The sequence below is a fragment of the Saccopteryx leptura genome, chromosome 1 (genome assembly GCF_036850995.1).
Source record: "Saccopteryx leptura isolate mSacLep1 chromosome 1, mSacLep1_pri_phased_curated, whole genome shotgun sequence".
Lineage (NCBI taxonomy): Eukaryota > Metazoa > Chordata > Mammalia > Chiroptera > Emballonuridae > Saccopteryx > Saccopteryx leptura.
Window position 1 is genome coordinate 336,035,362 of NC_089503.1, and position 21,870 is coordinate 336,057,231.

General features: G+C 42.3%; 1 protein-coding gene across 1 annotated transcript in view; it reads left to right on the plus strand.

Annotated features, from left to right (window-relative positions):
* Positions 1 to 14,211, plus strand: part of RRAGD (Ras related GTP binding D) — a 51,912-nt gene extending 37,701 nt beyond the window's left edge. Inside the window, exons 6-7 of the mRNA XM_066358885.1 lie at positions 4,954 to 5,102; positions 11,310 to 14,211. Coding sequence (XP_066214982.1) covers positions 4,954 to 5,102; positions 11,310 to 11,461 — 301 coding nt within the window. The 3' untranslated portion in view covers positions 11,462 to 14,211. The remainder of the gene's footprint in view (positions 1 to 4,953; positions 5,103 to 11,309) is intronic.
* Positions 14,212 to 21,870: the final 7,659 nt, after the last annotated feature.

The window sequence follows — 21,870 nt, forward strand, 5'->3', positions numbered from 1 at the left end:
TTCCATCTCTGCTCCGGAAAGCATGTCCAGCCCTATGTCCCAAAATTGCAGACCTACCAGGGCCGCAGTAGGTGCTCCTTCCAGCTGGGCTTCCACCTTCTGGAGACTGCGGATTGCAACTCCAGTCCGATTCTCCTCATCCTCCAAAGAGGGACTGAAAACACCAGCTCCGGCTGCCGGGCTCGAGCCTCCGTCTGCCACAGCCTTCTGCTCCACAGACCTTGCAGCTCCGGACCCGGCCTCAGCCTCAGCCTCAGCCTCAGCTTCAGCCCCGGCCTCCTGCCGCTGCTGGCTCTCCGCAACATCCAGGGCAAGCTGCAACTCACGAACCTCTGAATCCTCCTCCAGCATTTGCTCCATTTCCAGGCGAATCTCGAACACCTGGTTGGCCTCCTCCTCCAGCATTTCCTCCAGCTCCAGGGTCAGCATCGGTTTCTCCTGCGTTTGCTCCAACTCCTTCTGCTGCTCGGTTTGCAGGTCCCAGGCAGCCTCTTTCACAGAGCTCTCGGTTTCCTCACGCATGGCTGTAAAAGTCAGCCAGCCTACAATCCCCAAAAGGACAGCCATGGGGAACCCTAAAACTAGCCAGTCCTCTACTCCACCACTCAAAGGCTCCTTGCCGATCTGTATCGAATCCTGCCACAGACTATGCCAAATGTAAAGCCAGGAGCTAGGGCCAGGGCCACTATCACAGCAGCCCGGCCCAAGCAGGTTCGCATTGGATTCGGACAGTCGGCAAAGAAACCATGGAGCCAAAAACTGGTGGGCCATAGTCTTTAATCTAGCTTGCACCCGGCGGGCAAGTAAAAATACACACTGGGCTCCAAAACCCAGTCACATTCAGTGCTCACAAAGCTACTGATTTATCCGAGTTTCCTAGAATCAAAGGTTTCTAGCTCACCAGCCTTCTTCTCCTCAGTTCCCCATCTCCTCCCTTATCCCAGATACAAACTCTACACAAACTGGCATCTCACTCAGCACTCCGCCATCTTGGCTGCTTCTCCTGGCCTCCTCCACGTGGCCTCCTTTAGCTGCTGGCTCTACTCTCTCCGCTCTCTCATGCTAACCTCAGGAACCAAGAGCCAAACTCCCGCTCCATTCCCATTTTATAGTGTAGCTTCACAACCTTTAATCCAATATACAAAATAGGGTAGTCTCTAATATAAAGTCACTTCTCTGAGGCATGATTGGATTGTACCGCCCTACATCAAAAAGGGTGGGAAAGACTTAATCCCAAAACCAAGCCCCAGGCTACAACAATCCTGCCTGCCCCCAACACACATTAATATCACCTGGGCGACAGCCTCCCTGTGTCATCTTGAACAAAGTGAGCATAATACATTTTATCTGCCCAACAAAGGCGCAGCGGAGGGGTGGAGAAGCAAATGGGCGCTTCTCCTGTGTGCCCTGGCCGGGAATTGAACCCTGGTCCTCCGCACGCTAGGCCGACGCTCTACCGCTGAGCCAACCGGCCAGGGCCTGTTCATAGTTTTTTTTATAGTCCGGCCCTCCAACAGTCTGAGGGACAGTGAACTGGCCCCCTGTGTAAAAAGTTTGGGGACCCTGACTAAGGCTATGGGAACTCTGAACTATTCACCTCAAGTGATGTGCCTTTGTGGTATGCAGATTGTTTTTGAGCTAAAGCCAACTTTAGCCTGGGGCTCAAGAGAAACTTCTGCTCCACCCCCCTAAACTACCTAGAAGAACTTGAATTAGGCGCCTTGCCCATAGTAAGAGATTATTAGTGATAACCTTTCTGACCCACCTATCTGGCAGGGCAGACTTTTACTGACTAAACATTTTCTTATCATTCTTCAATGACCCTTTGAAGCCCTCAAGGTATATTACCTCATCCCTGGCTCAGGATGCCTTACATACCTCAGTCCCTCTTGTTGTCTCTCAACCTCTCACACATGTGAGAGGTTATAAGGTGCTCCCATGTATAAGGTGCACCTTCAATTTGGGGCTGAAATTGGGGGGGGAAAAAGTATTACATAAAGTTATTGTACTCAAGTTTTATTCATCATAAAATTCACACAACTCTTCATCACTGTGAGAACTCCCATCCATTAGCTTGTCCTCATGTGTGTCTGATGACAGATTACTGTCTTCAACAATGAGCAAAAAAACAAGCGTGAAAAAGTGGGAAATGCAAGTAAAAAAAATCTACAACCACTGTAAAAGATGCACCCAGTTATAGACCCCAAATTTAAAAAAAAAAAAAAAAAAAAAAAAAAAAAAAAAAAGTGGTGCGTCTTATACATAGGAAAATATGTTAATTTGTCTCTTGTTTAGTTATTAGACTAGCCACAGAACTTTGAGGATAAAGGAAAGTTTGTTCCACTCCAACAAGGCCATAATAATAATAATAATAATAATAGCAGTTAACAGTCATTATGCATTTTGCATGTTCTCAGCACTATGCTCAGTGCTATAATATGTATTTCATTACATTAGGAAACTTTGAAGTAATTACTATTAGTATACAGTTGAGGAAATTGAGGCTCAAAGAAGTCATCCCACTTGCCTAAGTTCACATAGTAAGTAAGAAAGCTGGGATTCAAACCCAAATCATCTATGCCTGCAGCCAAGTGAAATAAGCCAGTCAGAGAAAGAGAAGTGCCATGTGATTTCATTCATCTGTGGAATCTGATGAACATAATAAACTAACAAACAAAGTAGAAACAGAACCTGGCCTGTGGTGGCGCAGTGGACAGAGCATCAACCTGGAATGCTGCGGTCCCCGGTTTGTAACCCTGGACTTGCCTGGTCAAAGCACGTAAGACAAGCAAGCAGGAAACAACTAAAGTGAAGCAGCTATGAGTTGACACTTCCCACTCCTCACCCCTTCTCTGTAAAATTAATAAATAAAATCTAAAAAACAAAATAGAAACAGACTTATAGGTAGAGCAGACTGACAGCTGTCGGAGTGGAGGGTTGCAGGGATGGGTGAAAAAGATGAAGGGATTAAGCAAAGAATAACAACAACTCAGAGAACAGCATGGTGATTATCGGAGGGGAAGTGGGTGGGGGAGGTGGCAGAGGGTAAGGGGATCAAGTGGTGATGGAAGGAGACTTGACTTGGGGTGGTGAACACCCATTACGATATACAGATGATGTATTAAATAATTGTACACCCGAAACCCGTATAAATTAACCAGTGTCGCCCCAATAAATTTAATAAAAAGTAAAAATAAAGCAAAAAATAGACCAATCTAACTTTTTATTTTAAAAGGTATCAAACCTACAGAAAATGTGCAAGAATACTACAATAAATTCCTATATAGCCTTCATTGGGATTCACCCATTTTTTTTATCATAATTTGCCATATTTGCTGTCTATCTCTTTTTATTCCGTATTGTTTGTGCTGAACCATTTGGGAGTAAGTTGCAGTCATGATTCTTTGATCCTAGTTACTTGAACATCTGTCTCTTAAGAACAAGGACATTTTTTTTTATAGGACCACAGTGTAATTACCCAAGTAAGCATATTTAGCATGGCTACATTACTCTATTCTCTAATACATAGTTCATATCCAAATTTTACCAGTGGTCCCATGTCTATCTTTTATATTGGTTTTTCCCCAATCCAGCATCTAGTTCATTGGCTGTCATGCGTTTTTAGTTTCTTGAATTTGGAACAGTTCTTCAGTCTTTCATCAGAGCATGCCTGTTGGGCAGATAAAATGTATTATGCTCACTTTGTTAAAGAGGCCGTTGCCCAGGTGATATTAATGTGTGTTGGGGTGGGCTAAAGGCAGGCAGAATCCTTGTAGCCTGGGGCTTGGTTTTGGGATTAAGCCTTTCCTACCCTTTTTGATGTAGGGCGGTACAATCCAATCATGCCTCAGAGAAGTGACTGTATTAGAGACTACCCTATTTTGTATATTGGATTAGAGGTTGTGAAGCTACACTATAAAATAGGGGCAGAACGGGACTTGGCTCTGGGTTCCTGAGGTTAGCATGAGAGAGCAGAGAGAATAGAGCCAGCAGTGGGAGGAGGCCACGTGGAGAAGGCCAGGAAAAGCAGCCAAGATGGTGGAGTGCTGAGTGAGATGCCAGTTTGTACAGAGTTTGTATCTGGGAGAAGGAAGGAGATGGGGAACTGAGGAGAATAAGGTTGGTGAGCTAGAAACCTTTGATTCTAGGAAACTCGGATAAGTCAGTGGCTTTGTGAGCACTGAGTGTGACTGGGTTTTGGAGCCCAGTGTGTATTTTTACTTGCCCGCCGGGTGCAAGGTAGGATTAAAGGCTATGGCCCATCAGTTTTTGGCTCCGCTGTTTCTTTACCGACTGTCCGAATCCAATGCGAACCTGCATGGGCCGGGCTGCTGTGATAGTGGCCCCGGCCCTGCCTGCTGGCTTTACAATGCCCTTTTTCTTTTCTTTTTAATGTTCATAAGAAGTTCCCCCCCACACACACATTGATTTGAGAGAGGAAGGGAATGGGGGAAAGAGAGAGAGAGAGAAGCATCAACTCGTTTTTCCAGTTAGTTGTTCCATTTAGTTGTGTACTCATTGGCTGCTGCTTGTATGTGCCTTGACCCGGGGTGGAATCTGCGACCTCAGCATGCCAGGATGGCTATCCATTGAGCTACCCAGCCAGGGCAGCCCATGGTTTTGACAGCCTGGTATTCGATCATGAGAAAACAAGAAGCCCTGTGGGCTGCAAAGGGGAGAAGAGCTAACCCCCCATTCCTCACCTGTGTCCCTCCGGTGCCTGGAGAATTGACCAGCTGCCGCAAGAGCTGCTCACTGTGTCAGTAGGAAAGTGACTGTCTATACTGTGTACATTCTTGTGATTTTGTGTGTCTGAGATCTTTAGCTGAAAGACACTATAAGTGTAAACTACTTGTCGTTATCATTCTTTGTGTTAAAGCTGGTCTTTGTTGCCAGGTTACAACTTGTTCTTTCTCAATGGTCAAATATGTTTTGGTTTCTGTCTCCATTTAGTCTCAAAGAAGATGGAGCAGGAACCCCCTATGACAAGGAATCAACAGCCATTATAAAGCTGAATAATACCACAGTTCTTTATTTAAAAGAGGTGACAAAGTTCCTGGCTCTTGTTTGCTTTGTCAGAGAGGAAAGCTTTGAAAGAAAAGGTAATTTGTGTGTGTGTGTGTGATTTAAATGAAGCATTTCCATTCAGACTGCCTTTACTGATGTTGAATGTGGACGAGGAACAGCATGCCTCTGGAAGCTTCCAGACTTCAGTCACAGGCCCCCTTGGCTTCTGCCCATATCAGTCTTGTTTGGGGGATCCGTGAGCCAGCCTGCCCTCTAGAGAGAGCTGCAATGAGGTGGAAGTGGAAACAGCTGTCTTCCCAGGGGCCTAAGCTTTTCTGGGGATGAAGCTAACTGGGGTGTTGCCAGGCTGTAAAGTTGCTCTCCAAGGGGAGGGCGCCTAGCCTGCAGTGAGGCCGAGGCCCTCCTGGTCGCACCCTTAGAAGGTTTTAGGGACATGTGACTTCTTGTGCTCCTGTGTAAAGGAGGGAGGGGACTCATACAGCATTAAAGGTAGACAGTATTTAACTTCTGTTCAGCCTCTGTATATTCTTCAGTCCTCGAAACGCAGGGATGACATCATGATTCTGAAAAGAGAAGGGATGGATATACTTAATAGCATCACCAAATTTCTTTTTTTAGTTTTATTTTAAAACCAAAGCCGTTCGCCTCATAAAAGTAATCACTTTCTTCCTGCTACCTAAACAGGGAACCGCTGCCTTACTGCTGTACCTGGGATTTTTGCTAGTAACTAGGGTATGATTTACCAATTTGTTGGGTAAAGATTCCCAACAAAGTGACAATAGTATTATTTTCTGAATAGTCTTTTTTTCCCCTTATAAATAGCAATACATGTTTATTATAAAAATACTTGGAAAATTTAGTAAAGTATAAAGAACAAAATAAAAGCACTCAGTTTTCACCTTTTAGAGCTAAATCTCATGTTAAATTTCTGAAAGTTGCTTTTTTTCTTCTGCCCTCCCTCTCTCTCCCTGTCATCTTCCCTCCCTCTCTTTCTTCATCTCTTCTCTCCTTCCTTCTAACAGAAGTGCGACCAGGTTGTCTATAGAGTTTTATATCCTGTTGTTTTCACTTACTTTTATCTTGAAATTTTAAAAAATTCATTGAGCATGAAAACAATTTAGATTTTTACTTTTTTATAAAAGTAAGATTAATTTAGAAAATTTAAAAATAACAAATAAGCAAAAACAATTATTGATAAGCTTCTCACTCATATGCTATTAACAATTTCTACGATAAGCTTCTCACTCAGATACTAACAATTTCTACATAACTTTCCAGCCTTTTTCATATATATATTATATATGTGAGATTGTATGATAAATACTACTTTATATCCTTCACTTAAATTATTATAGACATCTTTCCAGTTTACGAAATCTTTTTCACCACATCATTTTAATGGTTGTGGTAGTTTCTTCTATTGTTAAAAATTTATATTTTTAGATTTTTTTTTCTGAAGTGAGAAGCAGGGAAGCAGAGAGACAGACTCCCGCATGTGCCCAACCAGGGTCCACCCGGCATGCCCACTGGGGGGCGATGCTTTGCCCATCTGGGGTGTTGCTCCATTCCAACTGGAGCCATTCTAGCACCTGAGGCAGAGGCCATGGAGCCATCCTCAGCACCTGGGCCAACTTTGCTCCAATGGAGCCTTGGCTGTGAGAGGGGAAGAGAGAGATAGAGAAAAAAGAGAGGGGGAGGGGTGGAGAAGCAGATGGACACTTCTCTTGTGTGCCCTGGCCAGAATCGAACCCGGGACTTCCACGTGTTGGGCCAATGCTCTACCACTGAGCCAGCTGGCCAGGGCTTTTAGATTTTAATATTACAAATAGTCTATGATGACCTTCTTTGCACTAAGTATTTGTCTGCATCTTTGGTTATTTTCTCAGGGTAAACTTCAACAAATGGAATTACTTATATCAAAGGGTAGACACATTTTGGTGGCTTCTAATATTATTACCAAAAATGTCCTTTAGAAAGTTGTTTTTGTTTGTGTGTGTGTGACAGAGACAGAGAGAGGGACAGACAGGGAGAAAGATGAGAAGCATCAATTCTTTGTTGCGGCACCTTAGTTGTTCATTGATTGCTTTCTCATATGTGCCTTGACTGGGGAGCTCCAATCAAGCCAGTGACTATCCATGCTCAAGTTGGATGAGCCTTTGCTTAAACCTGAGACCTTGGGGTTCCAAACCTGGGTCTTCAGTGTCCCATGCCACCATTCTAGCCATTATGCTACTGCCTGGTCAGACCTCTTTTACTTATTTTCATCTTGCAGAAGGTAAGAACAGATCATGTAATAAATTCAAAGAATTATTAAAATAGACAGGATCATACCTTGTTTCACTCTCTCAATTACAGGTGACTTTACCCAGATCCAGGAAATAGAAGTGACTTTCTCCCAATATGAGCTCAGGGTATCAGTGTACGGCAGTCAGGGCTAAAGATTCCTGGGCTTCTCCCTATGTCCCTATGTAATGTCAGTTGTGTACATTGTGTTTAAACTATGATATGTATATTTCCTTGGTTAAAGATATTTCCAGAATTTATATTTGATGATTACTATTTCCTGTTGATTTTGGAAGCTAAGAAAAATAAAAGTAATAACAAATAGTTCAAATACAGTTCCCAGCCTGACCTGTGGTGGCGCAGTGGATAAAGCATCGACCTGGAAATGCTGAGGTCTCCGGTTCGAAACCCTGGGCTTGCCTGGTCAAGGCACATATGGGAGTTGATGCTTCCAGCTCCTCCCCCCCTTCTCCCTCTCTGTCTCTCTCTCTCTCCTCTCTAAAAATGAATAAATAAAATAAAAAATATTATAAAATAAAATAAAATCCTATTAAAAAAAAAATACAGTTCCCAAACCATCTAAGATGGTAGCTAGTTCTAAAATGATATTAATCTGGAAAGCTTATTTATTTTGAACTGATTTTAGATTTAACAGAAAACTTGCAAAAAACAGTACATAGTTTACATATATTTTTATCTAGCTTTCCTAAATGTTAACACCTTACATACTATATATAGCACAGTTATCAAAACCAGGGAATTAATATCAGTATAATGGTATCAATAAAACAATAGACCTTATGCAAATTTCACCAGTTTTTCCAAATATATGTTTTCTGTTTCAAGATCCCAAATTGATTTAGTTGTTATTTCTCCTAGTCTTCTCCAGTCTGTTACAGTTATTTTGGTTTTTTTTGGTTGTGGAAGTAAATTTAAGCAGGAATTCATCATGCGCATCTTTTGGTAAGTTATCCCCCTAGGGTGGGGTCTTCTCTCAGGATAGGCAGGTCTTGTAGACTTTATTAAATTAACTAGGTATTAGTTTTAATGCCATAACTAAGAAATATAAATAATTAGGCTAGGTTGAACCCCATTGTGTTAAACTTGTGTGCTTTTTAGGGTGACCAATTATCTCCATTTGTCTGGGACAGCGGGGGCTCATGGGACAGTGGATCTTCAGTGCTGAAACTGGGACTGTCCCAGGCAAACTGGATGAGCTGTTCACGCTGTCTGTTAGGTAGTTGTCTTTAAAAAGAACTTATGCATAGCCTGGCCAGGCAGTGGCGCAGTGGATAGAACGTCAGACTGGGATGCGGAGAACCCAGGTTCGAGACCCTGAGGTCGCCAGCTTGAGCAAGGGCTCATCTGGTTTGAACGAAGCTCACCAGCTTGGACCCAAGGTTGCTGGCTTGAGCAAAGGGTTACTCGGTCTGCTGTAGCCTCACGGTCAAGGCACATATGAGAAAGCAATCAATGAACAACTAAGGTGTCGCAACGAAAAACTAATGATTGATGCTTCTCATCTCTCTCCGTTCCTGACTCTCTCTCTGTCTCTGTTAAAAAAAAAAAAGGAACTTATGCGTATAAATGCATCGTGTAGTTTGATTTGTTTTGTTGCCTGAATCTTGGGTCACTGAGTCCTGTTCATCCTCAGCACTTGGTGATTAGCTTTTCTTTGTTTCTCTCTGTTGGGGTTTTCTTTAATGATTTCTGTGACTGCTTTGGCAGATGCGAAATTCTCAGCCTTGGCTGCACAGTATAGGCACTTGGGGATGAGAGGTGGTTAAAAACTACAGACATCTGGGCACTATGTCATATAATTAGAATAGAGTTCCTGGGAGGGGGCCTGGAGTTTTTTGATTTTTTTTAAGTTCCCTGGATGTTTTTAATGTGCAGTTAGGGTTGAGAACCAACCACTGAACAAGAGGAGGATTTGGGACCATCATATATAACTGTGTATGGTGAAGATAGTCTATTCTGTTTATCTCTCTTCTTGTACTTTCAACTGCCTTTACTGAAAGGGTTGAAATAAATAGCCAACTTTTTCTATGACTGCTTACTTTCTTTAAAAACATCAGTTGTGAATTTTTACCTTTTTACTTTTAAAATCCCGGATGCAGCAAGGTTACTGTATTTTTTAAATTTGCACATTTATTTTATTTTTTCTTCTTTTTTCCATGTGAGAGGAGGGGAGATAGAGAGACAGATTCCTTCATGTGCCCCAACCAGGATCCAGCTGGTAACCCCCATCTGGGGCCAGTGCTCTGCCCATCTAGGGCTAATGCTCTGCCCATCTGGGGCTGTGCTTGCAACCAAGCTATTTCTAGCACCAGAGGCAGAGGCTCCATGGAGCCATCCTCAGCGCCTGGGGCACATGCACTCAAGCCAATCTGTGGGGAGTTGAGAGAGAGGGAGGGAGAGAGGAGAGGGAGGGGTAGAGAAGCAGATGGGTGCTTCTCATGTGTGCCCTGACCGGGAATCAAACCTGGGACATCCACATACCAGGCTGACACTCTACCACTGAGCCAACTGGCCAGGGCCAAATTTGCACATTTTTAAATGTGCAAGGATGAATGTTAAAATTTGTTAAAAATGATAGGAAGTCTCTGAAATTTCCCAGGTTGAGTACTTGATTGCACCCTTCTCACGGAACCAGTCAAGCAGAGCTTTCTGCCTAAGGCAGTTGGTTGCAGGTATGATAGGGAGAGAATTGTAAGGTGGTTCTCACATCTCATTTCCATATTTCCACTAAATAAGATCACTTCTTTGCGCCTTGTTTCTTATTTCTTTCTGTCTTATTGCATCATTGATCTTTTTTTTTTTTTTTTAACTGTACTTGTCACTGTCACTGAGTAAGCAGCAGAGAGCGCCTCTTAGGGTTTCCTGATGCTGGAACTTGAGATGATGTTCTCTTCTGTTCACGTGGAGTTAGTTGTATGACTAATTTGAAGAGTTTCACTCCTTGGCTGAATGCTCAATTCCTTGGGTCTTCAGAAGCATCATCTGCGTGGAGAGAAATAATGGTTGGGCTGGTTGTTTTAATAAGTTTAAAGATAGAACCAACTGCCCTATCCTAATTGGTGTAAACATCAGGTTGATCTCAACACTGACAATCCAGTGCTGATGATGACCAAATACACTCAAGACTTTGTACTACTAATTGATTACTGAAAACACAGGAAGATTCTCCGCTACTCATTTAAAATGTACATGATATTTGAGATCTGAGAATGTCATTGCTTGTTGAACTCATGAGCTTGAGTTGACATAAAGTGACTGCTACCAGTGTACAATTGGGGACTTTGCTTTCCCCAGGGCTTATGACAATGGTTTAAATGTAGCATATATCCAGTATGTATTGATTGGCTACTTGATTGATAGCCACACTCAGTCAGGCTCTGCTTCCACTTAAGAGTCAATTTAATAATGCCTTTTGGGGAAAAGTAATAGTAAATATTTCATTTAAAATATATCTTTATTGTAAAAAAAAATTTAATTCTGAGAAGTCAAAAAAATGTGCAGTTCACTTGGTTTTTCAAAACTTTTGGGTCATAGACACCTTTGAAAATGTGGTATATACTCTAAATTTTCCTTAGGGAAAAATATACATTCATAAAACTTTCCCTTCAATTCTTTTTTTTTAATTATTTTTATTTATTTATTCATTTTAGAGAAGAGAGACAGAGAGAGAGAGATAGAGAGAGAAGGAGGGGAGGAGCAGGAAGCGTCAACTCCTATATGTGCCTTAACCGGGCAAGCCCAGGGTTTTGAACCGGTGACCTCAGTGTTCCAGGTCAACACTTTATCCACTGTGCCACCACAAGTCAGGCTACTTTCAATTCTTGAAGGCCAGCTGCAGACCCTGGGGTGGTCTGTGGACCTTATGTTAAGGCCGCTCCTCTATTGCCCCCTACTGGTTCATCCTCGCCATAACTGACATGAAAAGATGGAGATTATTTCTATGTGACATTTCTAAATATTTTTGTTTTCTTCTCCAGGGCTTATTGACTATAATTTTCATTGCTTCCGGAAGGCCATCCATGAAGTTTTTGAGGTGAGAATGAAAGTGGTAAAATCACGAAAGGTTCAGAATCGGCTGCAGAAGAAAAAAGGAGCCACTCCCAATGGGACCCCTAGAGTGCTGCTGTAGGTGAGGTTTCAGGAACATCTTTTGAAATGAGACCTTTCAGTGAGGCTGCTGCACTGTGTTGCACTAGGAAGAGGAAGAAGGTGATTGGGACACATGACATAAATTTGTAAAAAGAAATTCCTGCAACCGTCTTGATCTTTGCTTTTTTAAATAAAGCAAGCACTTTGAAGCAAAAACTTGTATATTAACAATGAAGTGAAATCCACTGTAATTTCATTACACAAATGTAAACTTTTATGGTCTGTAGTCAGAAAAATCCTGTGTGAGTACTGCCAGGAACTGTATGTATTTTGCACTTTTTCATGTTTTCTTCTCATTGAACTAAACTTTGATAAAACAACTTTTCTAAGCTTTTTTCTGTACTTGGTGTCAAGGACATGCATACTGTAGTTCCTAGCTCTGTGGCAATCGGAAACTAATGAGAAGTGATGCGTTAGCAATGACTTTTTATAAATTTGGGAATCTTTGTTACCAATTGTTGAGAAAAGTCATTTTTCAATGGAGATGGAACAGATGGGGGCAGCCAGCCCCAGGAGCACTAAGAACTGTCCCTTGTTTATAAGTAGATAAACGGGAGTTTTGTTGAATAATATTAGCCCTAAACTTATCCGAACATGTCTGTAGCCGTGTCAGCGCTTTCCTGTTCAGCAGTTTTTACAAAGCTCTTCACCTCAGCACACATCTCTATCATCATTTTTACAGAGAGGTTGTTTCTTTTTGCTGTATTACTGTTTTTCAGAACATTTGGGACCAGATTTCCAAAATGGTGCCGGTCATTGGAGACAAATAAGAGTGTCGTTGATTTGCAAGGTTTCTGGAGGCTTTGTTGTACCTGCCACCCAGGCTAAAGTAGCATCAGAGAGGCCGTGTGGTTTCCCAAATATAGGTGATTGGCAACAGCAGGTATAAAAACAGATGCACAGTTATTCTGTATGTTTGGCCCTGTGGAATGGGCCTGTTACTGTACAACATTTGAAATGTTTATTTAGGACCAGCTATTTTTTACTGCTCCATGATCACAGAAAATGTCTCAGATCTCTACCACAGAGCTGAACCCTGCTGGGTACATTTGTCACCTCTGAGTGTCCTTCTCATCTGTGACAGTGTGCCTTGTAGACTCTGCCTCTTCCCACCTTATGATCAAACTAGAGCTCAGCTTGCCAGCAGCATTCCCTGTAGCTGAAAAACCATCCCAAAAACCCCTAAAGATCAGTGGGAAGGGGATGGCCAGAGGCAGCTTTATAGTTACCTATGTATTTGTTTCTATGAAATTCTTTCACTTATGTTTACTTTAGACTAGTAGCAAGTTAAGAAACTCCAAAATCTACCCACTTCCCAAACCATTCTACATAGATAATTCTAAGTCCATCCCAAGGGTCAGTGCCTAAGGCATGCTTATGGGTATTAGAAAAGATTTTTTTTTTCTTTTAGCAGAGATGCTTAGGGATATCAAAGCTGCTCCTAGCAAACTGTATCAAGTTCCTAAAGCAACTAGTCCTTGAAACGCTCTCACTTCTGTCTGTGGCTTCTTACTCTCCTCTCTCCTGTCTCTCCTCAAGTCCTTCTTTGAAGCTGCTAATTGCAGTTTAAAATGAGAGCTGATGTGGCGTTTACAGTTTAAGCCCTCCCAAGGGGCTATGCATTTTGGAAGAAAATTTCTAAAAATCATGAAGGAGCCCTAACTCCCTTCCTCATAATTTTTACTCAGAAAACTGGGTGAGTAGGAGCCCAGGGTTTCGGAGCAGTCTTTTCCCTGATTTCCATACCATGTTGGATCTTTGCCAGTAGGCCTGGTTCAGGTGGGTTATTCTTATAAATCTAAGTCTCTAAAATTTTTATACAATGTTTCTTTTTGAGTAAACAAATAAAGAATTGCTTTTCTAATGTGACTTTACCCTCAAGATAGAGACATTTGCCTACCTGGTAGAACACACATTACTTAGGTATACACATATGTTATGGTAACCAGGTGGAGCTTTCGTTTTTGAGCTGGGTATATGATGGGTTTTTGTTAAAATGTGCCTTAAGCCTATTACTTCAGGAGCAAGAGATTCTTTGGGGGAAAGGTAAAATGAATGCTATGGCATAAGGACCCAAGTTTTGGTACAAAGTGTACTCTTTGGTTAATCACACACTAATATATATATATATAGATTACTGCCTCAAACCTGTAAGCATGGCAGTGACCTCTCGCTCAAAGAGAGATGTAGCAGTTATGTCTAAGCATTCATTTTTCGAAGTCTGTGCCATTGGAATTACAAAATCTCTCAATTCCTTTTGCATTTTATTTATAATATGGGACTTAGCTTACTGTGATGTTTATGGCCACATTTAGGTCTCAAATCCAAGACTATAAATACAAAGCTGAAATACATAGCTACAGCTACTGCTCTAGAACATTTTTGCTTATTTTCAAAGGTTGAGAACTGGACATACAGGTTTCTAGGGCAATTGAATTTCTGTGTGGAGGTGAGATTGTGAATTTTCAATCATCTTTGGTTATTTTCAATTATGTAGATTAGTATGTATGAGTGGGGTAGAATGTTTTTGAAGGAATATAAATAAAAAACTGTTGACATTCATGGACAGTGTTATTTTGTGAACATAGTATATTTTGGACCCTTAAATATAAAATGAATAAAAACACAGCAATATTGTTATATACGGGTTATATACTACTAACTCTGTTTGAAACATACTCCAGAAAAACAGCCAATGGTCTTGATTATTAAAATACAGTATGCATTCAACTTATATGGACCTTGTGTTATTTGTAATTAAGTATCCTAAATTTTACCTTGGCATCATTTATAACCATTGTTAAACCATTGCTTTCACAAATGTTAACCACCAGTTTAAAAGCTTGTGCCATACACTCATGATTGGGTAAGCTCTCATTTTATTTTAGGCATACTCATAACTAATCTTTCAGGTTTCAGAATGGTCTCTTTGGTGAAAAGGAAGTGTGGTCTTTCATGTTTGTAAGGTTGTTTATCATACACACATATTACCTCTTTATTGGCCTTGTTTGGTCCCTTTTGCAAAATGTGTTTGTTCTGCCTGACCAGTGGTGACACAGCAGACAGAACATTGACCTGGGATGCTGAGGTCCCAGGTTTGAAACCCTGAGGACCCTGGCTTGAGCATGGGCTTATCCAGCTTGACCACAGCATCCCTGGCTTGAGTGTGGGATCATTGGCATGATCCTAATTCCTAGTCATCTGGAAATTCTCTTTCTAATAGTCCACCTTATCACTCCTTACTTGTTTAGTAAGATTCCACTCTGTAATGACTTGTACAGATCCTCTAAGAGTTCTCAGAGAGGGCTAGCCTTATGAAATCCTGTTTCTGTTGGAAAACCTGATCTGAAATGATTCCAAGATTTTTAATCATTGCTGAAGATGAGTTTAAGAAAAAGAAAACATTGTCTTTAACACTTTTATTTTATTTTTTTTTAGGTGAGGGGTGGTGAGATAGTGAGGCAGACTCCTGCACCCTGACTAGAATCCACCCAGCATCCCCATCTGGGACAGATACTGGAGAACCAATCTATTTTAAGTGCCTGAGGCTTATGCTCTCCAACGGAGCTGTCCTCAGTGCCTGGGGCCATGCTCTAATCAATCGAGCCATGGGTTATAGGAGGGGAAAAGGGAGAAAAGGAAGGGGGGAGAAGCAGATGGTCACTTCTCCGGTGTGCCCTGACCCAGAATCAAACCAGGGATGTCCATACATTCTGGCTGATGCTCTATCCATTGAGCCATCATCCAGGGCCACGACAGAATTATTTAATAGTCAATAGATACCAAGTACACACGGTGTACCACCTGCTGCTCTTACGGGCGTTTATATAACTTATTTTGATAAACCCAAAAGGTAGGTGCTGTTATCACTCCTATTTTACTGATGAGGCAACTGATTTCAAAGAAGGGAAATAATTTGGTAAAGATCACAAAACTAGTAAGACATGAGGTTCAGAGTTCAACTCAAGAATCCATTCTATCAACTTCTACCCTGAGCAACCTCATCAGATGTCCCTTAAATGCTCTCCTTTCGCAACAATGAAAAGGGAGATTAAAGTTTAGGATTTCTGCTGCACGAGTTTATGAAGGTTGAGATGCAGAGATATTTAAAATACCTTTCCTTACATGAGATTCAAGAGGACACTCTTCAGAATGTGCTTCACTCAGAGAAGAAAGTCAACAAATACTTTTTTTTCATGATCCAGTCAGTCACTCTAGTGCCAAAAATAATATTAACAGAATGTTTAAATATCAGAAGAAGTCCCTGCTGGTTGGCTCAGTGCTAGAGCCTCAGCCTAGCATTAGAGGTCCCAGGTTTGGTTCCCAGTCAGGGCACACAGGAGAAATGACCATCTGCATCTCCACCCCTCCCCGTACACTCCCCCCGCCACCCTCCCACAGCCATGGCTCGAATGGTTCTAGCAGAGTTGGTCCTGGGCACTAAGGATGGCTCCATGGCCTTGCCTCAGTTGCTAAAATAGGTTGGTTGCTGAGCAATGGAGCAGCCGCCTCAGATGGGCAGAGCATCACCCCATAGGGGGCTTGCTGGGTGGATCCCGGTCAGGGCACATGCAGGAGTCTGACTCTCTGCCTCTCCACCTCTCACTTAATAAAATAAAAAAGACGAAGGAAACTTAAATACATTTTACAGTCCTTTGGTTTTCTAAGATGCAATAGTATATCAAACCTGAGAAAACCAAGAGAAAATAATCCGTGTATTTAACTTTTTACTTTGAGTTTTTAATATAGGTAACAATTTATAGAAAATAAAATATTGATCTGGATTAAAATTCAGAAAGATACATTTCAATCATAATCCTTCAGACCTATATTTAAAATTGCCTTTAGTATATTTCTGCTGGACTGTTCTATAAGAGGAGCCTCAAATTTAATATGCCCATTCCTGACCAGGCAGTGGCACAGTGGATAGAGCGTCGGCCTGGGATGCAGAGGACCCAGGTTCAAAATCCTGAGGTTGCTCTCTTGAGCACAGGCTCACCAGCTTGAGTGCAGAGTCACCAACTTGAGCATGGGATCATAGACATGACCCTATGGTCACTGGCTTAAAGACCAAGGTTGCTGGCTTGAGCAAGGAGTCACTCACTCTGCTGGAGCCCCCTTCTCAGTTAAGGCACATATGAGAAAGCAATCAATGAACAACTAAGGAGCCACAACGAAGAACTGATGCTTCTCATCTCTCTCCCTTTCTGTCTGTGCCTATCCCTCTCTCTGTCTCTCTCTGTCTCTGTCACAAAAAAAGAAAAGGAAATAAGAACAAAATCCAAAATAAGACCTTTAATACTAGTCCAGTAAACACCCATCAATGGTCTGTCTTTGTAGAATATTACATTTTTAATTTTAATAAATAATTTAGCAGTTAAAGCTGAGATGGGAGTTGGTTCTTGGTATTTAATCTTGGAAAAATAAATTATCTTTAAAAATGGAATGACCGTATAAACTTATACTCAAAGCAATGTTTGAGTGGTATGATTTCAACTGCTCTGGGACAGAACTGTAGGAATTAACCCTTTATGAAATGCATTTTAAACTTTGTTGTTCAAGCCCTGGCAGGTTGGCTCAGTGGTAGAGTGTCGGCCTGGCATGCAGGAGTCCCAGGTTCAATTCCCTGCCAGGGCACACAGGAGAAGCGCCCATCTGCTTCTCCACCCCTCCCCCTCTTCTTCCTCTCTGTCTCTCTCTTCCCCTCCTGCAGCCAAGGCTCCATTGGAGCAAAGTTTGCCTGGGCGCTGAGGATGGCTCTGTGGCCTGTGCCTCAGGCACTAGAATGGCTCTGGTTGCAACAGAGCAATGGCCCAGATGGACGGAGCATCACCCCCTGGTGGGCAGGCCGGGTGGATCCCGGTCAGGCACATGCGGGAGTCTGTCTGACTGTCTCCCCTTTTCCAACTTCAGAAAAATACAAAAAAAAATACCCCCAAAACTTTGTTGTTGTGAGCCACAATACATACAATGTACATTATTACATACTCATATTTGCAAATATTTTAAAAGTTCTCATGAAGTACTATCCTTTCTAAATGCAACACATTCTAGTATTTATCTCTCATTTAAAAAATTTTTTAAAGGATTATTTTTTTTAAAGATTTTATTTATTGATTTTAGAGAGAGGGGAGAGGGAGGAGCAGGAAGCACCAACTCAACTCATAGTAGTTGCTTCCCATATGTGCCTTGACCAGGCAAGCCCAAGGTTTCGAACCTGAGACCTAGGCTGTCCAGGTTGACACTTTATCCACTGCACCACCACAGGTCAGGCTTTATTTATTTTATTTTTTTAAATCTCACAATTCACTAAATGGGTCATGACCTGCAATTTGTAAAGCACTGCTAGAGTGAACCCATTGGTCAGATCAGAAATACCTGAGTATTTTCTTTCCAAACTAAAATATTTCTTGTTCTCTCTGTTAATTTTAACATCTTAAGAAATGTAGGGAAAATTCTGATCAATTTCTTGAATTTTTCTTTCATTTGGTCAGGGCCTTCTGCTGTGTTCACCAGAGCAGAGCAGTTTTACTTTTCATTGCCTATCCTTGGATGTTTTGTCTGCTGGCTTGCATTATAAGTGGAGGCGGGAGGGTTCAGGGGGCTAAGGCCCTGAGAGGGTCATCTATTACTATAGACTCTATCCTTGACTATAATAAATAATTAACTTTATTTGGAGTTTAGTACCTCATGAGTCCATATGTAACTTCTATGGGGTCCTTTGTTAATTCAGATGATATTGGTCTTATACAAATCAAGAATCCATCTGTTTGCCCTTGTATGCTATTCTGACACTCCAGCTAGACAAGCTCTTTCCTTATGGAAGGGAGCTGATATAGCCTCTAAACTCAGGGCTGGAGGAGTGGGGTGGAAGGAGGCAACCACTAGCATCAAGCACCACAGGTTTTGACCACCCTGCTTCCTCTATCTGTGCAGTCCCCCCAAACTGAAAGTCAAAAAACTAAGACCCTTCCCTGAATGGCCAGCTACAGTAGAGCAATTAAGAACTCAGATTCTCCCATGCTAACTTCACTGTCACTTTGGAGAATTCCATTCCTACAGCTGTTTCTGTTTGCTGCCAGCTTCCATTATTGCTTACGTCCCTCAGCTTAGTTCTCTCCGCCTCTGGCCTTGGGGAGAGCTCACCCTGTTGTGCTCTGCCTTCTTCAGTAGTCAGTACCAAGACTTGCCTCCTTCCAGTCCTCTCTATAGCCTGGTCTTGGCAGTCAGGCTCTCACTTCCCCTCCCTGGGAAGCAGTCATTAAAGGGGCTGCTTGAGAAAGACCAGTGCTCTGTCTTTATCTTGGTGGAAGAGGGGGGATCTCAGACTTTCAGTGTGCAAGAAATAGTACTTTCTTTCTTTTTTTTTTAATAATTTTATTTTTTTAATGGGGCGACATCGATAAATCAGGATACATATATTCAAAGATAACATGTCCAGGTTATCTTGTCGTTCAATTATGTTGCATACCCATCACCCAAAGTCAGATTGTCCTCTGTCACCTTCTATCTAGTTTTCTTTGTGCCCCTCCCCCTCCCCCTTTCCCTCTCCCCCTCCCCCCCTAACCACCACACTCTTATCAATGTCTCTTAGTCTCACTTTTATGTCCCACCTACATATGGAATAATGCAGTTCCTGTTTTTTTTCTGATTTACTTATAAGAAATAGTACTTTCAATTCATGTCATAATGCTTCATTTAATGCCCTAGGGGCTTAGGCCAGTGTTTCACAAAGTTACCTGGTCTTAAGAATCAACGAGCGCGCTTAAATGCAAATTCCTATCTCTACCCCAGTCTTCTTGAATCAGAAACTCTGGTCAGGGGTGTGGGAGTCTGTATTTAAATAAGCACTCTAGCGCAATTCTTATCATTTAGGAGACATTGTTTGGCCGGTAGTTGTGAAAAGGGGTGGTGAGGGCAGCCGAGGGCGGACTAGGGTTAGAGTCACCTGGGGGAGCTTCCATCATTCCTCCATTCCTCCATAGACACATACAAAACCCCTCAAGTTTTAGTGTTGCTTTCCAACTTGATCATGTAGCTTTTTTAATCTCCCTGTTTCACAGGGAGGGGAAGCAAGTGCCTGATTACCAAGATCACCTCATCGAGGTCTGGGAGGAGTCAGGTCCGGCTTACTGACTCCTGAAGAAGGCAGAGCATGAGAGGGGTGAGCTCCCCAAGGCCAGAGGCAGAGAGGACGAAGCCGAGGGACTTCAGCAATAATGGAAACTGGCAACAAACAGAAACAGCTTTTAATCTACAATTTTATGGATATAAATTAAATAACTAAAAAGTCTATTTAAACCATTTACTAATTTAGATATATAAATACTTATTCACATTTACTATCACAAATTATACAAAATGGTATTAATTTATAAATATTGCTTTTTTTCCTCACTCAAATCATCCTTCACAGGCGTCTTCTATAGCAGGGTCTTTATGAACATTGGAACAACATTTTGAGTCATCTAACAGTTTCTTTCTAGTTATTTAAGATAGAATATGTTTTAAGTTGAGTAGGATGCCGTCAGTGGAGATTTTACTGAGTCTCCAGAACCATCTGTTAAATACTGGACAGCTCCCTCCTCCTGCGCCCTCCCCCCCTCCCCCGCGTATTCATAATCTCCACATTTAAGTACTTGTGTTCTTCTTTTCAGTGATTGTTTAAAAAGTCAACGAATAATAATCCTCAAGGCTTGTTCTCTAAGGTCATACCCTCAGGAATAATTAACTATTATGTCTTCAGCTATCTCCCCCTGATTTTGTTATGTGACCCTTATAACACAGAAAACTGCCATTGCTTGAGGTCCTTTCAAGACATTGCCTACTTGGGAAGTATTTTGTTGAAATGGCACAAAATAAAGACAAAAATGTCAGACGACTCTTTTCCTGAACAATGATATATCTGGGAAAAGTTTGCTGTCTATTCTGGCCACATAAGGTATATATTATATTTCCATTTAAGGACATCTGCACCTAAACCCAACTTCAACTTCTGGAAAAGTCAGACTGGCTCAGCTATTTATTTACTCACAAAATACTAGAATGCAGATGGAGGGTGGCACACTTCCACCTTTTGGTTATTCTGTGTTAAAAGAATATATCACAGTACCTGGCTGATTGGCTCAGTGGTAGAGTGTTGGCCTGGTGTGTGGAAGTCCCAGGTTCGATTCCTGGCCAGGGCACACAGGAAAAGCGCCCATCTGCTTCTCCACCCTTTCCCCTCTCCTTCCTCTCTATCTCTCTCTTCCTCTCCCATAGCCAAGGCTCCATTGGAGCAAAGTTGGCCCAGGCACTGAGGATGGCTCCATGGCCTCTGCCTCAGGCACTAGAATGGCTCTGGTTGCAATGGAGCGATGCCTCAGATGGGCAGAGCATCGCCCCTCAGTGGGCGTACTGGGTGGATTCTGGTTGAGTGCATGAGGGAGTCTGTCTCCTTGCCTCCCACTTCTCACTAAAGAAAAATACAAAAAAAAAATATCACAGGAAAGTCCAGGACTGCTTTTTAGAAGTTGATGGGTGGGTTATTATTCAAAATTTGCCTGTAATCATAAAGTGGGGTTTTTTTGTTTGTTTGTTTGTTTTTGTATTTTTATGAAGCTGGAAACGGGGAGGCAGTCAGACAGACCCGCATGCGCCCGACCGGGATCCACCCAGCACGCCCACCAGGGGGCGATGCTCTGCCCATCCGGGGCGTCGCTCTGTTGCGACCAGAGCCACTCTAGCGCCTGGGGCAGAGGCCAAGGAGCCATCCCCAGTGCCCAGGCCATCTTTTGCTCCAATGGAGCCTCGGCTGCGGGAGGGGAAGAGAGAGACAGAGAGGAAGGAGAGGGGGAGGGGTGGAGAAGCAGATGGGCGCCTCTCCTGTGTGCCCTGGCCGGGAATCGAACCCGGGACTTCCGCATGCCAGGGTCATAAAGTGGGTTTTAAGGGGAAGCAGCGTAGGGCTGTTTATCTTAAAGACATTAATAATATTGCTGGGATGCCCTGTGGCTGCAGAATGACTATGAAGTTCTGTAATTCTTGTGTGCACTGAGCATTCTCTGTAGACTGAAGAATATCTCACATATCTATGACTATTTTTTTTGGAAGTTGTGGATGCTATAGTGGTACATAAAATACAAATTTGTTTAAAAGTACTGAACTCACAGTTTTTCTGTCATTTTGCATTTTTCTTTCCAATGAATAGGAACTAACACTGCTTTGAAGGTGGGGAGCCGTTCTGCGCTATTCAGGCTAGTTTGTAGGTGACTCAGTTTCATTAATCAGTAAATGGACAAAAAGGGTCCAGAGGATGACACATTGGGGTGACAGGATACGAAGACACAAGAAAAGGCATAAAGAGAGTGGCACAGGGACAGTGCCCAGACGAGCTGTTAGGAGAGGACT